The sequence below is a fragment of the Corvus moneduloides genome, chromosome 2 (genome assembly GCF_009650955.1).
Source record: "Corvus moneduloides isolate bCorMon1 chromosome 2, bCorMon1.pri, whole genome shotgun sequence".
Classification (NCBI taxonomy): domain Eukaryota; kingdom Metazoa; phylum Chordata; class Aves; order Passeriformes; family Corvidae; genus Corvus; species Corvus moneduloides.
In genome coordinates this window covers 70,842,099-70,863,889 of record NC_045477.1, presented here as the reverse complement: position 1 = coordinate 70,863,889, position 21,791 = coordinate 70,842,099, and the positions used below count along the sequence as shown (strand labels likewise).

The 21,791-nt window shown below is 44.5% G+C and overlaps 2 protein-coding genes across 2 annotated transcripts; one reads left to right on the top strand and one right to left on the bottom strand.

The window, feature by feature from the left end:
* Positions 1 to 3,024: 3,024 nt before the first annotated feature.
* On the bottom strand, positions 3,025 to 10,576 carry CLN5 (CLN5 intracellular trafficking protein). The gene is made up of 4 exons (XM_032099994.1): positions 10,421 to 10,576; positions 7,381 to 7,546; positions 5,993 to 6,218; positions 3,025 to 4,205 (listed from the first exon to the last, which is right to left on the bottom strand). The coding sequence occupies exons 1-4, from the start codon at positions 10,537 to 10,539 to the stop codon at positions 3,694 to 3,696; spliced, it is 1,023 nt and encodes a 340-aa protein (XP_031955885.1). The 5' UTR covers positions 10,540 to 10,576; the 3' UTR covers positions 3,025 to 3,693.
* Positions 10,577 to 17,063: 6,487 nt separating this feature from the next.
* On the top strand, positions 17,064 to 21,475 carry LOC116439904 (glutamine amidotransferase-like class 1 domain-containing protein 3A, mitochondrial). Its single transcript, XM_032099991.1, is given in 4 exon segments — positions 17,064 to 17,284; positions 19,238 to 19,261; positions 19,263 to 19,410; positions 21,237 to 21,475. Coding segments are annotated over 4 exon segments (489 nt in total). The 5' UTR covers positions 17,064 to 17,176; the 3' UTR covers positions 21,446 to 21,475.
* Positions 21,476 to 21,791: the final 316 nt, after the last annotated feature.

Below are 21,791 nucleotides of genomic sequence, written 5' to 3'. Positions count from 1 at the left end.
GTGGCATGGTTGGTTGTAGCAGAACAGCTTCCCTGGCAAGGTAACTGGCCTGCTCTGAGAAAAGTCTGTGTTGTTGCACAGACCTCAAAAAGTCCTTCCTGAATGCAGCACCGTATTATAGTGGTTATTAAGATGTTCAAGCACAAGAAAACTGCTTGAAAGCAGTTGTGTCTCTCTTCCATTGAAAGTCAGCAGTTTTTATACATTGAATCAATTGCTGCATCCTTAGGTCAAATAATCCAGCTATAACATAAACTTCCCAGGCAAGCATAAAGTGCTTTTTTAGCAAATTCTGTACATCTTACTTTGCCTTCTACATGTTGAAACAAATGTAAATACATAAAAATCACAGCACAAATAAAAAAGAGTACCAGAGACTCACGAAGTTCACTAGAAGCATGAACATGGGTGTCACAGCTGTACCATTTTTCCCTGAGTTCACCTTTCTTTCCTATTTTCAGAACAAAATTCAGTGTTGGCTTGGTTGTCCAGTTTCGGGTAGGGGTTAACGAGTGCAGTGACATCTTACCTGTGGATCCGAGTGGTTACAAGTTACAATACTGAAGGCAGGAGCTCTCCTAATCCAGAGCATGTGGTGGATTTGTGAGGGGGAAGGCAGAGACCAGTGATTTTCATTGCATGGCCCTTTGGGAAACAGGAGTAGCACACTCTGTTTGACCTTGATGGATGATGAGCCAGGATCTGCCTTGTGTGAGAACCCTCCTGAGATGAAGTGTGGCTTACAACACCAAGCAGCAGTATTGCACAAGACCACTGTGCAGACTTGGAAATTGTGGTAGTACAGAATGATTGTGTGTTTTTGCCCTCAAGTGCAATGTGCGTTAAGAGCAGGGAGTAGAACCAAGCAGTCTCTAAAGTGATGAACAAGTTGTGTATTCAAAGTGTGCAAAGACTGAGTGGCAGTGACACAATGCCAGGCTTATCCTTGAGCCTGGCAGTTTGGACAGTCCCCTGGTTCCTACTGTTGGGCAAGTGCTAGTGCCACCTGGCTGTGAGTGAAATGAGGTGGGATTTTGCTCCCTGTGTGACTTTCAGGAGGAGGCTGTCCTTAAGTGTTTGAGGTGAATAGGTGATTTTCAGTCACAGATCATCAGGTGCACAGAAACTGTTTGGGACATCTAACACTTCCTTTTAAAGTTATAAAAGTGTCATTTTTATGGATCTATCCCGGGCTTGTCTACACTTCGCAGAAGTGGCCTATTCATCACCTCTGGTTTTTGGCATCTAACTCTATAGGCGTAACTCAAGGATTGTGGATTCTGCCTACAAGAGAGCACTGCACTCAATTTCAACTAATTCCAGTGCAATGATTCCAGTTTTAACTGCAACAACTGCACCCCTTTCAGGACTGCAGTTTGTACTGGTGGAGTTTATTCCTACCCACCCGTGCATTCAGTCTGAACAATTAACACACAAGCAAAGAAAGTGAGAGCTGTCTCTCCAACTTGTGTGCCCAGAAGGAAAAAGTACTGGCCTCAGAAGGAACTCATGTATGTTACATAAAGGGCAACCCCTACACTGATAACTGGTACGTTCTGAGGACAGTGTTCAAAGTGTGAAACAGACACACTTGGCTGCATGGAGGAATCCCCACATCAGTGGCAGTGTGATGTATGGGCTTGGTTCTGTGATCCTATTTCCCCTTCAGAGCTTTGGACACTGGTTTGTGATGTTGTGGCTTTTTCCTGGGAAGGCAAACGTGGGTTCAACGACATTGAGGGTTTCAAAGTCATACAACATGCATCAGTGAGAATATAACTTCTGTAGACAGACTTGATGCAGCCCCTTTGACTTCCCTAGAGCCTCCTGGATTACCTTCCTGGTGCTACTGTGTGGTGCTTGGTTGCTGGCTGGGTTGAAACCATGGTAGTATCCTAATCCAAAGCTGAGCTCAGTCACAAGGTGCAACAAGCATATTTCAAACCAGGAGTCCCGTGGAAACGAAGTATATATGGACAGATTCGTGGTAGATGTTTCAGAGATGTTTATTTCTCCAGCCACATCGCCGGGGCTCCGCTCAGGAACCCCGCAGTCATGGGACCCGAGGGTCCTTGGCCACCCCGGGGAACACAAACCAACCAATGGGGAACAAAGGTGACCAGGGGCAGGGAAATCCCGTGTCTCCTCCCCAGGACCCCTCTCCCAGGGCTCCATGGCAGGGGGGAAGGGACCCCAACATCAAGGGCTTGTGACTTTCGGTATAAAGACTCAAGTCCTTCAGTCTGAGGCAAAAGATGAAGTTTCACCTAACAGTGGAAGTAAGTAGCAGCTTGAACAGAGGTGTGCTCATCCCCTCATTTCTCTCATGCTCATCCTGTTACATGACAATGCAATTCAACTAATTAATTTTAGTGACTTCCTAAATACAATGTTACATTTCTGCCATTCTTATGATTTGAATCCACTCACTGTGTTCTCTCCTCTTTGGCTGCAGCAGGCTATTAGCTTGGCTCAAGCTAAATGAAACTGCAGAGTTGGGTTCCTATGTTCCTGCTTGGCCACAAGACAGCAGTAACCTCTGCAGGAGCACTATTCATTCCACAGCTAGTTTAAAAAAAAAAAAAGTGAGCAGTGAACACTTGGAGATGATTACACTGCTGCAGTGTGGTTTTTCTGTGTGCAGGCATCTCAGTGGTTTCCAGAAAGCCAGTGTTCCTCTGGCTTTGGTCCCTTGGGTTTAAAGGGAACTAACTAGTTCCCAAGGTGCCCTACGCTGAGCCTGGAACAGGACTCAAGGACAGCACAGCAGCACTACTGCAAACATCACTGCCAGCAAGAGACTGCAGTCATCTTTTAGAGGCAGCTCTGTGACAAGCACAGATTTTAACTGCAATGTCAACACCCCACAAGCTGTCATTGCTTCTTTCATATTAAGGCGTCTATGCTTTTTGAAAAAATTTAGAAGGAATATGCAGGAGTTCTATGAAACTGACCCAAGTGAAACTTCAAGTAGACTTGAAGATAGGAGACTGGTAGAACACTGCAATTACGAATCAGTCGACATCACAACAGGCAGTTTGGCTTTTATCTGTGCCACAGAATACACATGAAGCTGAAGAAGAGCCATCTGTATTTTGTTTACAGTGCAGGTGAAGGAAGCAAAGTGGTGAAAAGGCACTACCCATACCATCTAGTACATTCACTGCCCCAGAATACCAGACAACAGTTCATAGGTCCCAGTGGTACAAACCAAAGTACTACAGGAACACCAGTGTAAGGCACATGTTGAAGGAACTGGACGCATCAAGACACTCAGGTTGAGTGAGTCCTTGTAAATTGTGTCCCATCTCTGTTGGTGGCCAGGTGCCATCTGCTGCCACATGGCTATGCATGTGGAGAGCACCTGAGCCCAGAGCAGGCAGCTACCTGCCCATTCTCCGTCTGCTGCTGCAGAGCTCAGCCAGAGGAGTCACTGCAGTCTCCCTTCAGGCAGCAGGGGGCCGTGGTTACATGGAAGCTTGCCAGGTCAGAGATTCTGAAGCGTTCATTAACGCATTATACAGGTAGTAAGAAAACAAATGCACAGTCTTTCACCTGGTACAGCAAAGCCTTCCCAACACAACTTTTTACAGTCAGCAGTGAAATACAGAACCCTTTAATACATCACAGTAGCAGTCCAAAATCCTTAAGAATATTCAGCCATAAAGGCAAATTTTCTTCTTCAGTAAGCAGTCATACACCAAAGGATGCTTTGCTTCCAACAGGCAAAGGGACCTCTTCATAAATTATTTTGAGATAAGGGGACTTCATAGGTAAAAACCAGTATTCCAAGTTGTAGAACAGGTAAAACTGATGATTCAAGATTACACGATCAATTATTTTGAAAAGATCCACAAAAAACTCTCTGACACTCTGATGAGGCTTAAATGGATTGTAAAAGTCTCTTATAGCTGCTGCCAATGTCTTGTTTCCTTGTGGTCCAAAAATAGATGTTTCATTCCCCAAATAAATAGGTTCTCCACTGAATAAAATGATGCTTGTATAGTTTGTTTGTATCTTCTTAAATACAGCTCCTAAGTCAGCTAGCTTCTGGTAGGTTCTCAGTATAAACTTGGAGCACTCGTAAGAGTCAAACCACACTGTTGAATTTTTGTCAGGACTTGCTTGAACTGTCCAGGTCTCATAGTAAATGCCAGTCTCATTGTCGTATTTTACCCACTGTGCCATTTCATTAAACATGGCTCCTGTAAGAGATGAAAATAAGTATTGCAGAGACAAGGTAACAAATACAGGACTCAAAATATTTTCCATCTATTTCAAGGTTCACATGCCTCCCCTGCAAAAGCTTAGCTACATTACCTCACCATACACAGACACAAGGCTTACGTTGGAAGGACAAGGCATAACGCACTGAATAAACTACATTTACATGCAGGTTATTTAAACTGTGATTCCTTTTTCTGACCCTTTTCCTGCTACTATGCCAGAATATCCAAACATCAGAGAACCATGACACTTCTCATTTTGCTTTATCCCTGCAGAAAAACAGGGCACGTAGTACAGTCTACAAGAGATGTTAGCAAAATGCTCACCAGAGCAACAGGGGTTTCTGCACTTCTTCAAGTTTTAACTAAATTCAAAAATTCAGAGCAGAAATTTTCACGTCTCTTCACAAAAGAGACACAGACTGAGACACCCAGCTGATTTAGCATCTCGGAGGCAGCTGACAAAGCTGAATTGAGCCAAATTATGAGTGGGATGCAAGACCAGTAAGATGGGATGCCTTTTGCCTGCTCTCTGAAGCAGCTCGTGATGCTGTTCATCTGTGCTTGCATCCACTCACCCTCTTTCACAATAACTTTGAGATTCCTAGTCAAATTCAGACAACTGAAAACTCTTAGAGGTGCTACTTCCTTAAAAGTTCAATGGAAATGGAAAGCAAGAGAGGCAAGGAGGACTGTAACAATGCCTCCACGAGGCACCAGCATAACCTCACCCTTCTTGGGCATCAAATAATCCACACAGAGAGAAAGCATTACAAGTTCCCCAACTGTATGAAAATATTTAATTTGCTATTCATATGAAAGAATCCAACTGTATCAAGCATCAAATACTTCAGTCATGAACTACAAACTCACAGGAAAGCAGCTTCAGTTTACTTCCTTATTTAAAAAACTGCCTAGAATTTCTTAGCAGCACTGGATAGATTATGTAGAGACTGAGGCCAGCAAAGGGTGGAAGTGGGTACACACAAAGCACCACATCACACGAGCTGTAAGCTGACTCTCCACTGTTTCTTGCACACTATACCAACTTCAGAGAGTAAGTGGTTTTGGTCACACAAAATGTTAAGTCCAAGTCCTCAGTGAACTTTTTTTGTAAGTCATTCAGTCTATTGCTAGAGCCATCAATCAGATTTATTTAAATCACTTTTCATTTTAGGATTGCAGATCAGTATATACCAGGAAGCTCTTCTGGTGATCACCTATGTATATTGAGGTGTAAGTCCTAGGTTTGTTCTACAACATATGACAGAGACCTATTACTGGGGACATTTTCAGAGTTTTTATGACATATAATGAGGGAGACAGAAATAGAGATTAATATTTTTATATCTTTGAGACTGTTTCTAAGTATGCCTTATTTGTTTGCTCAGTAATGAACGTTTTCAACGGTTTTTCTATCTCAGCAGTCATCTGCCACTTCACAATAGAAGGTTTTGTTTTGGTGAAGCCATGTAAACAGTCCATAATGACCCTGTATAAGCTGTTTTGCTATTTTTACACTCAAGACTCAAGTGTTTTTGTACAGCAACACCAAATGACTTTCACTTAACAACTCTCCAGTGTGAGTTGTTCAAAAGGCAGCAGCCTCATGCCACTTTTCTGTATTGAAGAGAGTGTTTGAAATTAGCATCAGTGACTAACACTGCAAATAACCTACAGAACATAAATTAAAAGCTACTGCTTTACAAAAGACAAGGCTGATTCTGTATTTTGTATTACCATTATCCAAAGCATCTAAAATCTACCTGATATTGTGGTCACAAGAATTAAAGTTCCATTTGCCTTCCAGTGTGCATCATCGATTCCTTCATAAAAGCAGGCAGCTCCCTGGTTACACCAGAACGGTGCCTCCATGTCAGGCCGCAGATGTGGAAATGTGCAGTTCCCAAGTTGGAAGAGCTCATACCACTCCATTGTGTAGTTTTTGCCTGTTAGAGAGCTCTTGAAACCAACAGCATCATGCATAATTTTCTGGAAAAGAAAAAAAAAAAAAAAAAAAAAAGACAACCAAACCACTAAAACTTAGATTTCATAGCAACTTCAGCTTGACCTGTACAGAAGGTAAGATGCTCAGGAGCTGTTCTGTAACAGGGTGAGAAGAGGGGAGGGAGTTCCTGTAACATCTTGGATTCAGTAACACTGAAGCACAACACACTAGATTGCATGACACACATACTTTTATCAGAGTATCATGCTGTCTCAGTGGTTGTCTATCCATCCATTGTAAATTCTGTCACTTGGAGGCAGATACTCAGTGGGAGCTCATCATCAAGACTCAGGCTGACTTTTGAATCCTTAACCTCATGGGGGTATCAGAAAAATAAAGAGCAGAACCAAGTTACCAAAACCGGATCTCGCTAATGAATGCTATAAAACTAATGAGATAAATACTTCATTTAAAAGCTGTATAGCAAAAACATAAATCCAAACTTACTGAGATAACAATATTTGAATCTATTTCCATTTTTGACTCTTTGCTTGGTTTTGATTCACTAACATTTCTTTATTGAATAGGAATCATGCTTTGAAGATTAATTTTGCTACTGCTATAACTATAAATATTACTAAAGCCAAAACTCTTTCATATTTGCATGACTCCATGAAGGGACACTTCAAGTCCAAGATCATAACACTCAAGAAAGAACTGTAAAAGCTACCAACTCCTCATGATCCACCGTTCTGACCAGATGGCTGTCCACTCCTGACAGAGACCAATGTCCAAGCAAATATAGGAGTTTTTAACAACAGAAAAGTTAATACACTAAGCAGCTATTTTATCTGATATAAGGGGACAAATAAAAGTATTTTCTTGATGCGGTGATAGCACAGAAGAAAAGACACCCAAGCCATAATGGTGTGCGTATACAAAACACTCATTATGCAGCTACGTGGGGGAACATGTTCAAACCCACCAACAGTGCTGTTCATGCTCTTGTCTTCAGCTGAGCTAAATCGTGTAAATTTTGTCTGAAACGCAATGCTCTTTGAGTAACTTTCCTACAGATAGCCTAGCTTGTGTGCTCTAATATTCTTCCATACAAGGATATCCCAACCTTACAGCTCCTGTTCTTGACACCTGCTGTTGAATTCAGCTGAATTTGTCACTATAACTTTGTTAAAAAGGTCACCTTACCAAATGTCCTAGTAGGTCCCCATACTTGAATTCCCATACTGGAGCCTGCAATCGATACACTTCAATGACATCCTCTTCTTTCATCACCGGAATGGCAGAGCCAGTGGGACAGAAGGTGTAACGAGCTTGGCAGTAAGGATCAGTTTTTGGACGGTAATCAAAGCGCCTGTGTTGAGGAAGAGAAGCACACAGAATGACAAGCACAGCTCTACAGCTGGATTAACTGTCCTGGCTTCCTGAGGGGGACAGCTTAAGTGTCCAGCACCCCCAGAGACAGATTCTGTGACCCAGACACTGCAACACTTGGAGTACACAAATTCATAAACCTGCTGGGGTGCACATCTGCAGAAACAGGACTTCGGGACTTAAGGGTCACAAATTCAAATGTTGTACTGATAGCGAAGGAGTGGAAATAATGTGGATTACAAAGGATGACATACTCACAAAATCAGATACACAATGCTGGGGAAAGGATAGGTTGAGATCTGCCTCAAAAACATTCTCCTGGCAATTTATTTACACGGGAATTGACCAGTTTGTTCTTGCTACTCTATAGTAAGAGGTTCTCAGATGAAGCTATTTTGACTCTACGGTATTTTCAAGATCAGAAAAAAATGTAATCCCTCTATGCTAATTTAGATAAAGAGGTCTAAGAATGTACCTGGGATCATTGTTTCCATTTCATTCATGTTAAACCTCAAAAACTGAAGACCCAATCCGCTTACTTATCACACTATATATAAACAGCAACTGAAACTTTTTGACAAGTCTATGGGGTTTGTGTGGCCAGGTTTTGGTAGCAGGGTGGCTACAGGGGTGGCTTCTGTGAGAAGCTGCCAGAAGCTTCCCCCATGTCAGGCAGAGCAAATGCCAGCCAGCTCCAGGATGGACCCTGTACTGGGCAGGGCTGAGACAATCAGAAATGATAGCAACACCTTTGTGATAACACATTTAAGAAGTAAAAAAATGTTATTGCACAGATGTAATTGTGGCCAGAGAAGAGCAGGGTTAGAACATGTGAGAGGAACAGCCCTGCAGACACCAAGGTCAGTGGAGGAGGGACAGGAGCTGCTCCAGATGCTGGAGCTCAGATTCCCCTATAGCCTGTGGAACAAACCCACACCGGAGCAGGTGGATGCCTTAAAGAATGGTTTGGACCCATGCAGCAGGCTGCAGACCTATGGAGAGAGGAGCCCAAGCTGGAGCAGGTTTCCTGGTAGGACTTGTGACCCCCTGGAGGACCCATGTTGGAGCAGGCTGTTCCTGAAGGACTGCATGGAAGAGTGACCCATGTTGGAGCAGTTCATGAAAAACTGTTGCCTGTGTGATGGATTCACATTGGAGGAGTCCATGGAAGACTGTCTGTTGTAGAAAGGACCCCACACTGGAGTAGGGGAAGGACTTGTCTCCCTGAGCAGTGCTAGGAACATCATCTGATGAAATGACCGTGACCCCCATTCCCCATCTCCGTGTACCACTAGGGGCAGGAGGTAGAACCTGGGAAGGACAGAGGGATGGGACGAAGGTGTTTGTAAGATTTATTCTGCTTCTTATTATCCTGCTCTGATTTTGTTAGTAATAAATTCAGTTAATATCCCGAAGTTGAGTCTGTTTTGCCTGTAACAGTATTTGATTAGTGACCTCTCCTTGTCCTTATCTCAACTCATGAACCTTTTGCTGTATTTTCTTTCCCCCGTCCACTTGTGGAGGGGAGTGATGAAGTGGCTTTGGTGGGCCCTTGGCATGCAGCCAGAGTCAACACACTACAACAAGTCTTCCTTTTCCGAGTTCCTTTAGAGTCACTCACTGTATTTCACTTAAAACAAGGTCCCTATATGCCTGTTACCAAGACAAATTGGCGTGCACAGCTTGTCCAGATCTTGTCTGGTTAGCCTGAGAGTCTAACACACTCAGCTGCCCAGGGCTACTGACACAAATACCCAAACTATGAGATGACTCAAGGACACAGGACTTCCTGAGCAATATTAAAGGCAGCAGCTCAGCTGAGGCATTGTTAATTTTGCCTGTGGACTTCTTCTCCAAGCTTGCTGGGAACTCCAGCATGTTTGCCTTTATTTTGTCCATGGGGGAGAGAAAAAAAAAAGGAAAAACAATCCCCAAACCCTATTGAGTATGTCTGAAAAAGAACACACAGAAAACAAAGAGGCCAACCACACATTCAAGTCCTGTTTCTGAATTGCACACTCCCCCTTGCATGGCACCTTGCATCTGACAAGAAGGTAACAAGCATGTTAAGCAGCACTGAAACCCCACATTTCTCAGCATCTCACACCAACAGGCTTGTACTCCAATCTGACCATCCCAAGACCCAGTCTTGTAACTACTGAACTTGCTGGAAAATCCCAACAACTCATGACTGCAAGATCAGCTCCTTCAGGCATCACCTGACACAAATTTAACAGCTGGGAATTACACAACAGGCTCTCAAAATTTCAGGTATGCATTATTAAGTTACAGTTAAACATTGATAACTACTCCCTTTACAAACAGCAAACCCGCACAAAATACACAATCGAGTGTAGCCCTTCTTCTGTAGGGGGTCATTTCCTCGGCAAAGCCAAAGCTGTCGCTATTTTCACGCCACAACGTGCAGTCTCACGCTGTCCCCAACACCACCAGGGCTTCTGGAGCTCAGACAGCTCTGGAGCAGCGAACGGGATTCAGTACCGTTTCATTCGTCACGAAGTATGACGTTAAGGTAAATTTTAAAAATCAAACAAACCGTACCCTGATTTCCTCATCACCACCTTTTCTGCGAGCATTAAGGAGCGTGTTTAAAGGCGGGCAGTCATTCCCGGGGCACCAAGCCCTCCCGCTCCTGAGAGACCAAACGCAGCTCTCAGGCTGGGATGGCACTACGGCTCCCTTGGGCGAGTCAAACACGCCACATACCTTGTAAATGATCAACACCCCGCGACCAGAAAGGGGAAGCTTTTCACGGCCTTTCTAGTCAAACACCCAGAGAAGCAGCAGAAGCGCGGCGCTGGCGGGCCCGCGGAGGCCCTCCCGCGGCACTCACCTGTAGGGCACCGGCCACCGCCGCCGCGGGGAGCGGAGCCCCCCCGAGACACGCGGCCCCCACGGCGCCAGGAGCAGCAGCAGCAGCGGCAGCAGCCGGGAGCAGCGAGCGGCGCCCATGGCGGAGCCGGGCCCGCAGCTGCGGGGGAAGCGGCGGAGCCGGAGGAGGCCGGGCGGGAAGGGGCCGCCCCCGCGCCCGCCCACGGGGCTGGGGAGGGCGGCGGTGCCCGCCGAGCCCGGGCTGCAGGCAGGGCCTGAGCGAGCGGGGGTACTTTTCCTCCTCCCGGGGGAAGCCAGCCGTGTGCCAAATCGTCCCTGAGAAACGTCACCCGGCTGAACTGCGACTGTGTTTTCTGGAGAGCCAAGCAACTCGGCGTTGTTATCGTTTAGCTGGAGCACGGGTTGTCCGTCGTTTCACGCATTGCTCTGGAGACGCGTTACGGCTGGTGAAGGGTCTGAAGTCCTCTGAGGAGCAGCTGAGGGAACTGGGGGTGTTTAGCCTAGAAAAAAGGAGGCTCTTGGGGAACCTCATGACTTTCTACATCTCCCTGAAAGGAAGTTGTAGCCAGGTCGGGGTGGGCCTCTTGTCCCAGATAACCAGTGACAGGACGAGAGGACATAGTTTTAAGCGGCACCAGGGGAGATTTAGGTTGAACGTTAGGAAGAATTTCTTCACAGAAATGGTGATTAGATACTGGAACGGACTGCCCAGGGAGGTGGTGGAGTCATTGTCCCTGGAGGTATTTAAGGAGAAACTGGAAGCGGCACTAAAGAGGAACTTAGTGCCATGGTCTAGTTAACGCAGGGGTGTTTGGTTACAGGTTGGACTCAGCGATCTCAGAGGTCTTTCCCAACCTAATCGATTCTGTGATTCTGTAAAAGACACATCCCATGCCCATCCTCACACCCAGAACCTACTGAGAGGGGTGGCCTCTGGATCTGGCCCCAGGATGATGATGTGAGGCCTCACTCAATGGCAGAGGGGCTTTTGCTGTGATAAACCCTGTAACCTTAAGTCTCTTCAGGCTGCCCAGAAGTCTTGCCTGAAACTTTTCAGGGCTTCAGGCGAAGTTTGTATATCCACTACCCAGAACACTTTTTCAAATCATAACACTTTACATTACAGGAATCATATAGCAGTTTATTCTCTCATCTTTATTATAATGGTGAGAACTATCTCACAGATGAACTAAGAGAAATTGTGAAGACAGGTTTGCCAGCAGCATCCCTGAAGAAAACACAGCTTTTTCCAGCTCTGTAGAGTTCAAAACTGGCTATGCTGGCATCAGAGTCCAGGAGGCTAAGTTTAATAGTTGGCATCCACAGTGAAAACACTGGTCTGTGCTATTCACTGGGTAAATAATAACTGTGCTGTGGACTTTTGACTATTGGGAGCCAGAAAAATATCCCTGCTCATTGCATATGAGCCCCTAAAGAACAATCAGTTCTTTAGTCAGCACTATGCTAGGCCATACTGTCAAACAAAATTCCAGGTGGAAAACCCTGCATCCTTCATAAAAATGCAGGATAGGCTGCTATCAATGTCAGTAATGCTTGGGGTACTAAAGGTGTTCAGAAAACCTTAAAACCTTTAATTTCAGCAGCATTTCTGTATCTCACTTCCCTGCTGTCTGATTCTATAGTGCTTATCTTTAAAATCCATGCCGTTCAGCACTATACATTAATTTAATGCATGCTTACATAACCTATACATACTTAAATTGACATATCTCATTTTTATCTCATGCATGTAAATTGTGTCTGATTTATAAAATCTCTGGTTTTATTTGTTAGAAAATAAAGTGTGCCAGTAATCATGTGTGTTTCATAGCTTGAGTGTAGTACAATATACCAGCTCTTTGATCTGTTCAAAAAGATATGTGTTTGTTTTGAATATAGCCATAATTCCTAGTGCTAGAGATTTGGATATGTAACTCTAGAAGCACTTTATGAAATGAAGGAAGGCTAACTTATCCCTTCTTTGAAGCCAGAATGCAAGGAAGTGAAATGGCATGATGAAGGTGCCATAACTGCTCACTAGCCAAACTAGAAATGCAGTATGAACAGGTTCTTAGTCCTGGCTCACCACATGCTTGCAGTGTGGATTATAAATCTCCACTATGTGGATGCTGAAGGTGTTGATTTTTTTTTTTTTTAATTTTAATAGCATTTTTATATCTCACTTCATTACATCCCTCAGGAAGCTCTTGCAGCAAGGTACTCTGGTTGTTTTTTTTTTTTTTCTCATGCAACCTAAGTTATGTTCTGAACATAGAAAATAAACCGCTAATACATTTATGAATAAATATACTTGACCTAAAAAGCTCACGTCAGCAGTTTGAGTGAGCCACTGTCTAGTTTATGATGCAGAAACATGTCAGATTCCCCATTATAAACCCACAGAGCTGATCTGAATCTTTGTCCAGTAACAGGCTTTGAGGAAATACCGAGACTGACTACAAAGATCGAATTCTAGAGTTGACAGGATTCTTAAGTTTTTCTCATTTCCCAGAGTATTTTCTTTTTTGATTAGTGAAAACTGAACATTTTCCTGAAACAACAAAGACTCTTGGTGATTTCCCATTATAAATTGGTACCTTCTCCATCTTTACCCTTGACATGAACAGGATGGAAGGAACTGAGAGAAAAGGAAAAACAAATCCTGTTGCTTCAGTCAGAAGCTGTGGTTTTGAACAGAGAGTTTGGCTTTGAACATGCACTTGAGTCGTCACACTGTAAGTCACGGCAAAGAGGCTATTTCACCTGAAGTAACAGCCCCATGCTCACAAAAACAGGCTGCTCTGGATGTTGCTTACACCACAGCTGCACATCTCCCAGCCTGTGCATACACTGGCAATATGCCATTCAGTAGGAAAGTCACAGTCATATATATGGATCACAGCAGATAAAACTACACCTCTGGCAGCTTTACTGATCACATGGGGTTTTTTTCCCACTCACACTGGCATATGTTAGCTACTGAGTCAGCTGGATGCATACTGAGAAATACAAACATTACCTGAAGTCAGACTGAAGCTGCTCTGAAAGACGAGAGTTCATCAGTCAGAGGCACAATCTCTGCCTTTGAGGGGGTAAGAAAGGAATCTTGAGAAAAGGAGCCAGAAACAGGGCTCCTGTGCACCTACACTCTGCTACATAGCCTGGGATGCCACCTGAACTGTGAGTTGGGCTGGGAGAAAGCCGTGTCTTTTTTCTACAGGAAGAGGAAATGACTGGACTTTGTGGCTGTGTAAGGTATTTCTAAGAGTTCCACTCAGGAGCTCCTTGACCCTGACAGCTAGGATGAGGGCTATGCTTGGGACAGATGTGCAGTTCAGTAAACGTTTGGGATTGCAGGGCAGCTCCTCCTTTGTCTGCCAGCTTAGGGGGCAAGTGATGGAAATTATTTCTTTCCAAGTTGGAATTGGAAGGGGTGGGGGGGCTGCTGAAGCCTGAGAGATAGGATGAGGGTTAGGATAAGGATGCAGAGGAAGTTCATCACGAGTTTTAAACTGAGATGAACTCTCTGGGATTTGCTGCAGGGTAGGGATAAGTGAATTGATAAGTCAACTGGATGCCTGTGAAATACAAAGAGCTATCCAAGTCCAATTTAGGCTAACAGCTGTTGTCAGGCAACTGAGGCGCTTCAAAGCAGGATTTCCACTATAGAAAACATTTTTCTCAAATCATGGGCAGTAGGAAAAAGGCTGGGGTCTAGGACAGAGCTGTAATTCAACCCCTTGAAGTCTGAAGGGGACAGTACCTGCTCTCTTCCCTTCAGGATGTGCAGCTGGTTGCTGATAAAAACCGTTGTGAGCAAAGTCAGAAACTGCTTCTGCTCTGCTGAAACACCTCAGAAGGGGCTCCCTGCTCCTTTCCTGGGGAGCTGCTTTTAAGCCAAGGCTTCTGCCTCCCACCTGAGGTACACTGCAGCCACACCTGAACCCAGCTGTGTACCTTACTGATGCAGACCCAGTCCATGCATCGGTCATCCCAGCGTAACCCTGGCTCTGCCTCATCACTATTGGATTTATCTAGTGATCAGACTCTTGGTGGAACCCCACTGCTATTCAGTTTCTGAATGGGAACATGTGGCTGTTGTCGAGGCAGACATAAAAGCCACACTAGTCGTAATCCATAGTCGAGAAAGGTAGAAAGATTTTTTTATTTTCTCTACTGCTATTCTTATACCTCTTCACAATGGCTGTGGCCTAATTTAAGACTGGCTGCTTAGCAAACAATGACAAAGCTGTCTAACCAACAATGACCATTCAGGCAGTAAACAATCAGCTATACAAGCGAAAGTATAGTTGCTACATATTATCCAAAAGTTCTTCCTTGTACACTCTCAATGTCCCATAACAAGAACATCCTCCCCTCCAGAACATCTTCTCTAATTAATTATCTTCTTGGCCTTCTCTCTGGATTTTACTAAAGCTGCAGAATTTCACTGTAATATTCTCACGGGTAAATTCTAACTGGTTTCAGGTCTGATTCTGGGAGATTGACAGTCCAGCTGTCAATCTCCTCAGGAACAAACATGTAGTAGTGGCTGGATCCAGCAGCACCCCAGATACAGCAGGGCAGAGCCAAGGCCAGGATTACACTACTTGTGCCAAGGTCAATTCACAGGTTGTGCAGGAAGAGCGACCCGTACCTCAGGACGACAGGAAACACGACACACCTACAGCACAGCTCAGGTAATGTCTGGATGTCCAGGCCTAAGTGCCCATGGATTTGTGGCCAGAGGGTGTGTGGGTTGAGGTTATGGCTGGCCAGGGTAATTATAGGGCTACTAGTGCACTGAGGGCCTCGACCACAGCTTCTTCTCTCATCAAGGTGTGTCTGCTCACCTTGCAAACATCTGGCTTCAGAGCTGTACTCCTTGTGAAATGCTCTTGCTTTTGTGGGCCCAGCATGGAGAAGACTCCTCTCAGGGCTACTTCAGGGTGACAGAAAGCTAGGGCAAGGACATGTCACGAGCTGGGATGAAAACATGGACTTAAGATACAGAGGGCCATGACAAGGTCGCACAGTCAAGGCAGGGACATGGCACAAGCAAGTTGGAGCTTGGAACAAGCAAGTTAGATCATGGAACAGAGCTGGCACAGAGATGTGACATAGACAACCTGAAGTGGGATGGGAATATCATATCCCAATCAAGTCTAGGGTCCATCCAGGAGAAAGGACCACCTATAATGTGAATCTGAGGTCCAACTAAGAGACAGGGCCAGAAACAAGACTGGAGATGAGGTTACTGACAATTCAGGTCCAGGATCTATCCAGAAAGACTAGCCAGTAAGTCAGGTTAGAAAGGAGCAGGGAATTCCAGTGCTCAGTTCCCTAGCTCTAACATTAACCCTGGCCCTAACACACAGCAGAGTTTGGGACTACACTCGTATCTCCAAACATGCATTAAGCTTAAACTTCTTCCAGGCAGCAGCTTTCTCCTAGCTCCAGGCATAAAGATGATTCCAGTGGGATTCCAGCTCTGCAGACTCTCAGTGGAGCTATGCTGTGGTCCTGCTCAATCCTAAGAGGCAGATATGTGTGTATATATGTGGGCTGTGGTGTAAACTGAGCTGAAGCCCTACATCTGTTTGGAGTAAACATTGTCCAGCACACAGGAGTCTACCCTTCAGCAGGGAATTTCCCTATCCTGGCCCTGTCCTGTTCTAGAATCTCCCATCATGCCACCCAGCCTCCCTACCAATCAGTATTCAACTGAATGCATTTTGCTAAAGGAAAAGGCTTTGCTCTGAAATGTCATTTTTGTTCTGCCCAGTCTACTCACAATCATTTCCTCTGCAGAAAACCCATACTCCAAATTTTTGGAAGACACTCTAATTTTTTCTACAATATCCAGCTTTTCAGTCCTCTGGTCCAGTAAGAGAGTAAGTTTTCATTATTAAACACAAGTTTCTTCTTATTATAAGAGAGGCAGCTCATGAAAAATGAAGGACCAGGAGCTGAGAGATCTTACTAAAGCTCAGTACAGATGATTCCTGGAGTGGCATTTGTGTGCATAGTCCTAAGGAGGAGACTAAGGATGCGTTCATTCCCTCTGGGTTCACTAGAGCAATGCCTTAACAGACTAAGCTGGGAGTGGGTCAAGGAAGAAAGGTTGGTTTGCTAAAATACCTCTGCTTTTTCTGATAAAATGGAGCAGCTCCTTAGAACCCAGCATGAGGTTAAGTGAGAAAAAAGGACTAAGTGGGTCTGATGAGCGAGGTGTCACTGAAACAAACCGCATCAGGACCCAGCAGTACCGCAGGCCTCTTACCAGTCTTTTTTTGGCTTTCAAAGCAATTTGGAAGCCAAATTTCCTTACACCATTATAGCCCTATGCGTAAAACAAACCCACCAAACAAAAAACTCCTCATAGGCACCCACGCTGAGGCGCTGCGAGGCCCTGCAGCTTTGGGACTGGCGACAGGAACGCGCACGTTCTACAGCGCCCCAGGGCTCACCGTGCGGCACCTGCCCGCCACAGAGCGCAGGCCAGGCCGAACGAGAGGCCGAAAATGCGTCAGAGCCTGGTTTGTTTAAAACTAGACGCACATGCCACTTGCTTTCCAGATTTCCTCATGTATTGCCCGCCGTCCCCCCCTCGCCTGCACGGCAGCGGAAGATACGGACGGCGGCGGAGCCCGGCAGCGCAGGCGCGGCAGGAGGAGGAACAGGAGCGGGGACGGTGCTGCCAGGCCCGGGCCCGCCGCCTGGAGCAGCCTCTTCCCGGGCCTGAGGGGCGGCTGCCATGGGCAAGCGGGTGGCGCTGGTCCTCGCCGGCTGTGGCGTCTTCGATGGCAGCGAGATTCACGAGGCGTCGGCGGCGCTGGTGCACCTGAGCCGCGGCGGCGCGGAGGTAGCGGGGAGCGGCGGGGTGGGGGGGGGTGTGTGTGTGTGTATGTATATGTATATGTATATGTATATGTATATGTATATGTATATGTATATGTATATGTGTGTGTATATGTATACGTGTGTGTGTGCGGCCCGGCGTGCCGTGTGATACAGCAGCTGAGTGTCCTCCTGTCCGTGGGACCAGAGCCCCTCCCGGTTCCCGGTGGTCCCCGCGCCGCCACTGCACACTACAAAGCCTGTTCAGCCATAATCTCTCTCTTTATGTTGCCCTCTTCCCTGTTTCATTTATCCCCGCCCAAAATCCATGTTGCCTGGCCCCCTGACAGGAGTTGAGGTCGCAAACAGGCAGCTAGCTGGACAGAAGACTGAAAAAGGATCTCATTAATGCAACTAAATTATTATACTAAAAGTCATGCCTACAGGTCAAAAAGACCCCTGCCCAGGTGAAGACCGTTCCCCTGAGCATGTGTAGAAGGTAACTGGAGTTACAAAACTTGTATGGAAATTACCAGTCAATCATAATAGAGGGGCTGCACTTGGAGAGTTACTAACTCTGAAGTTCCGTGTATAGATAATGGCACAAAAAGTCCAGTGGGTGTGCTTGATTTGTGGAATACCACCAAACACCCGGGCTTGCACAACTCTGAAATAAATAATCAATGTCTCTCTTGAGTGTGTAATTATTGTCTTGTTGCATACCAGGTAATGAATCCAATTGTTTTGGCAACAGTGCCAGACTCTTTTCAGTGGTGCCCAGTGACAGGATGAGGAGCAATGGCCATAAACTAAAACCACAAGGAGTTTGATCTCAACATAAGGAAGAACTTCTCTACATTGAGGATGGCAGAGCATGGGAACAGGCTGCCCAGGGAGGTCCGTGGAATCTTCCTCTCTGGAGATACCCAAACCCTCCTGGATGCATTCCTGTGTAATCTGTTCTAGGTAACCCTGCCTGGTCAGGGGGTTGGACCAGATGATCTTCAGAAGGCCCTTTCACCCCTAACAATTCTGTGATCCTGTGAACCCGGGAGCAAGGAGCAGCTGGAGACCTGTCCTTTCTCCTTTGGCCATAGGGAGCTGAGGATGGGTTAAAATTCTTTATCTTTCTTCCACTTGATTTTGCAGCCATCCACAGGGGTTCATCTGCTTGTTTTCTGCTCACTGTTTCTGGGCTCTCTTTGGTAACTGGGACTTCTTGGAGAAGCCTGGGCCAGGACGCAGTGGTGTGCTTTGTCCCATCTGTGACTTCAGATGGGAGAAGCTGGTCACTGTCTGTGTGTAGCCACACTCAGGTGTGTCATGGTAACAACAGCACCCTCATATCTAGCACAGAATTGCAATCTCTGAGAAGTTTGCAAAGGAAGCTTCAAAACACACAAGGAAACAGATCCTGTGGTACACCTGTCACAGAGCTTGATATTCTGATGCAGCGTTCCCCTTTTGTGTCTAATCAAAATCAGTCTTTCCTTTCTGCTGCTGGTGTTTAGGACAGCTGGTAACTCTGATGTTTGCTCTAGAGATGCTTGTAAAGTTTGCATCTTTAACTTTTTAATGTCAGACTTTTTTAGCACTTTCATTCCATAACAGCTAAGAGCAAACCTTTCTTTCAAAGCCAGCTGTATGTCCAGTTGGGCTGCTGGTATAAATTGTGGTGTCCCTGTTTGTCCTTGGGGTTGTCCGCCATGGCAAAATCAGTAAGTTTAATGTTGGCATAAGAATACCCTCCTGTCAAAATGCTGCAGGAATAGGATGGGGAGAATGGCTGTGTTTACTCAGCTAATATATCATATGTCACTTTAGATATTTATGTGCTAGATTCATCCTGTGGAATTCACGTTAACGTGGATAAGAGGCTTTCAGGGACAAAAAACCTATTTTCATTAAATGATCTTTATTGTGACAAATATGTACGAGTTCTGTTTACATTCACAAAATTGATTCATCTCTCTTCTAGGTGAAGATATTTGCCCCCAATATTTGAGCAAAGGGATGTAAGTCAATCACCTAAAAGGAAGTCCTCAGAAGAGAAGAGAAATGTGTTAGTTGAAAGTGCCAGGTTGGCAAGGGGAAACATTCAGGATTTGGCTGAACTGAAAGCTAGTGAATTTGATGCTGTCATTTTCCCTGGTAGGTATCACAAAATCACAGAATATTGTGTGTTGGAAGGGACCCACAGGGATCATCGAGTCCAACTCTTAAGTGAACAGCCTATACAGGTGATGAAGCCGCACAACCTTGGTGCTATTAGCATCATGCTCTGACCAGCTGAGGTCATCTTTTAAAAGAAAATGATTTGTGATTTTTTAACTCAATATATTTGTTGATTCATAGTTCACTAAGTAAAATGCCAGAGTGATGTTTAGGTATTAAGTTATGCATCCCACCATTCCTTCTTACTAAAGTTGTGAAAACTTCACTACTTACTTGTGGACAAGAGCACTGGCCAGAGTACAAAACTTGGGTCAGAACTCCATTACATGGCAATGCCTGAATTTCAGGGCCTCTGAAAATGTTGTCAGAATAGCAGGTTACCAAGTAGATTATGTTCCGTATCAGATGTGAGTATATTCTGTTTTAATTAGGTATCCCCTCAGCTGCTGATCAAGTTCTACTAAAATAGTTTATGGATAATTTTTTATTTAGAGACCACAAAATTGCCTTCCAGACGGAGGTAATTCTAATCACTTTTAGAAATGAAGAAGCATTACGAGGAAATCACGACTTGCTGAAGATCTCTTTCCAGAATATTCGTAGTACTGTTAAATACTGCCTTCATGATTGGGCCCAAGTGTTAATTTTGAAGTTTTCACGCTGTTGTAAGGCCAGCAGAGGGAGCATGTGTATAACACAGAGAAACAATTCTGCCTGCACTGTACGTGAGTGGTTGGTGTCAGGGCTGGGCAGGAGGGAGTAGAGGCTCACAGATGTTTTCCACGTTAATTTCATGCTTTTATAACCCAGGCTCGGGGGGATTGCTGTAATAACTGTTAGAGGGAAATAAACCCTATTAAGTTTGAAAATTAAAATCCTACCTCAGAGATTTCAGATAACACTTGAAAGTGAGCAAAGCAGGAAAGGAAAAATACTAAAAATGCAAAGCTTCTTGATGTTGCATGTTGAAGTACTTGTGGAAAATTCTATATGCTTATTGGAGAAAGTTGATGTTGTGCACATTCCATATGGAATCACCTTACTTTGATTATTCTGATGGTTATAAATCTAGTAAATAAAGGAGCTGTAAAATACAATCTGCTTATACAATTAAATGAAGATTAAATGCACCTAAAGGGTTGTTAAAACTAATTTATAGAAAGACAAATTAGCACTATTTTAAATCAGAAATTACGTTATCAAGGCTTTTTGTCTCAGAAGATCCTATGTTATAATGTCCATTTTATATAGAATCCCCTTTGTTTTTACTGTGTTAATCTATTTTTAAAGTCCAAAAGTAATTCTAGGGAAGAAGAAAAGCTCTTCTATAATTGCTTAAGCATCAAAGTAAAACTTGAGAGTTCATTACTATAGAGGGTCAAATCACTGTTTGCATTACTCCCATGAATTCCATACTTGTGCTTTTAACTAGTATTGGTCTTTCTTCAGATCCCTCTTCCTTATTGAGGAGTACATAACAAATGGTGCAGCTGTTCTAATGATTAGCAGATGCGTGTGAGGTCTCCTGTTTGTCCCTTTGTTGCTTTTTGAAACAAGATTAAGCTTTCTGGCTTATATATAACCTACATGGTATAAAAAAGTGTGCAGTTAAACTTTTAACTTTTTAAACCCATCATTTATGGGTTACAGTGACATTGTAAAACTTTCAATACAGTAACTTAACAGTCCCACGGATACCAAGATTACGTTGTAAAAAAGAGCTTCTGTTTGGTATCAAATTTGATAACTTTTAGCAGTGCCTTATATTTAAGCTTTTTGGTTTTTTTTTTTTTCTTTTTTAGGTGGTTTTGGTGTAGCAAAGAATCTGTGTTCCTGGGCTGTAGATGGCAAGGACTGTACTGTCAATGAGCACGTGAACTCCACACTCCAAGCCTTCCACAGTGCTAAAAAGCCCATTGGTTTGTGCTGCATATCACCAGTTCTGGCAGCCAAAGTCTTTCCTGGCTGTGAGGTTACAGTCGGTCAAGATAAAAACGTAGATGGAAGGTAAGAAGGAATGGATGGAGAATTAGGATTAGGAAATGGACAGGCTTCTGTGCAGGAGTCTCTTTGGTACCAGTAAACCTGGGGAAACTTAGTTACTTTTGAGAAAAATTAGTGACAATTTTCTCTTGCATAATAGTACTAGGCACAGAACTCTCAGGGCAGACCGAGTGAATCCATGAGGTCAGGCGACTTGTGGTGCTGCAACCAGATAAACAATTCTATGGTATCACAGACAGTGTCTAAGTTGGAAAAGTCCTCTAGGATGGTAGAATCCAACCTTTAACCTAGCACTGCCAAGCCTCCACTAACCCATGTCCTTAAGTGTCATGTCTACCTGACTTGTGAATGTC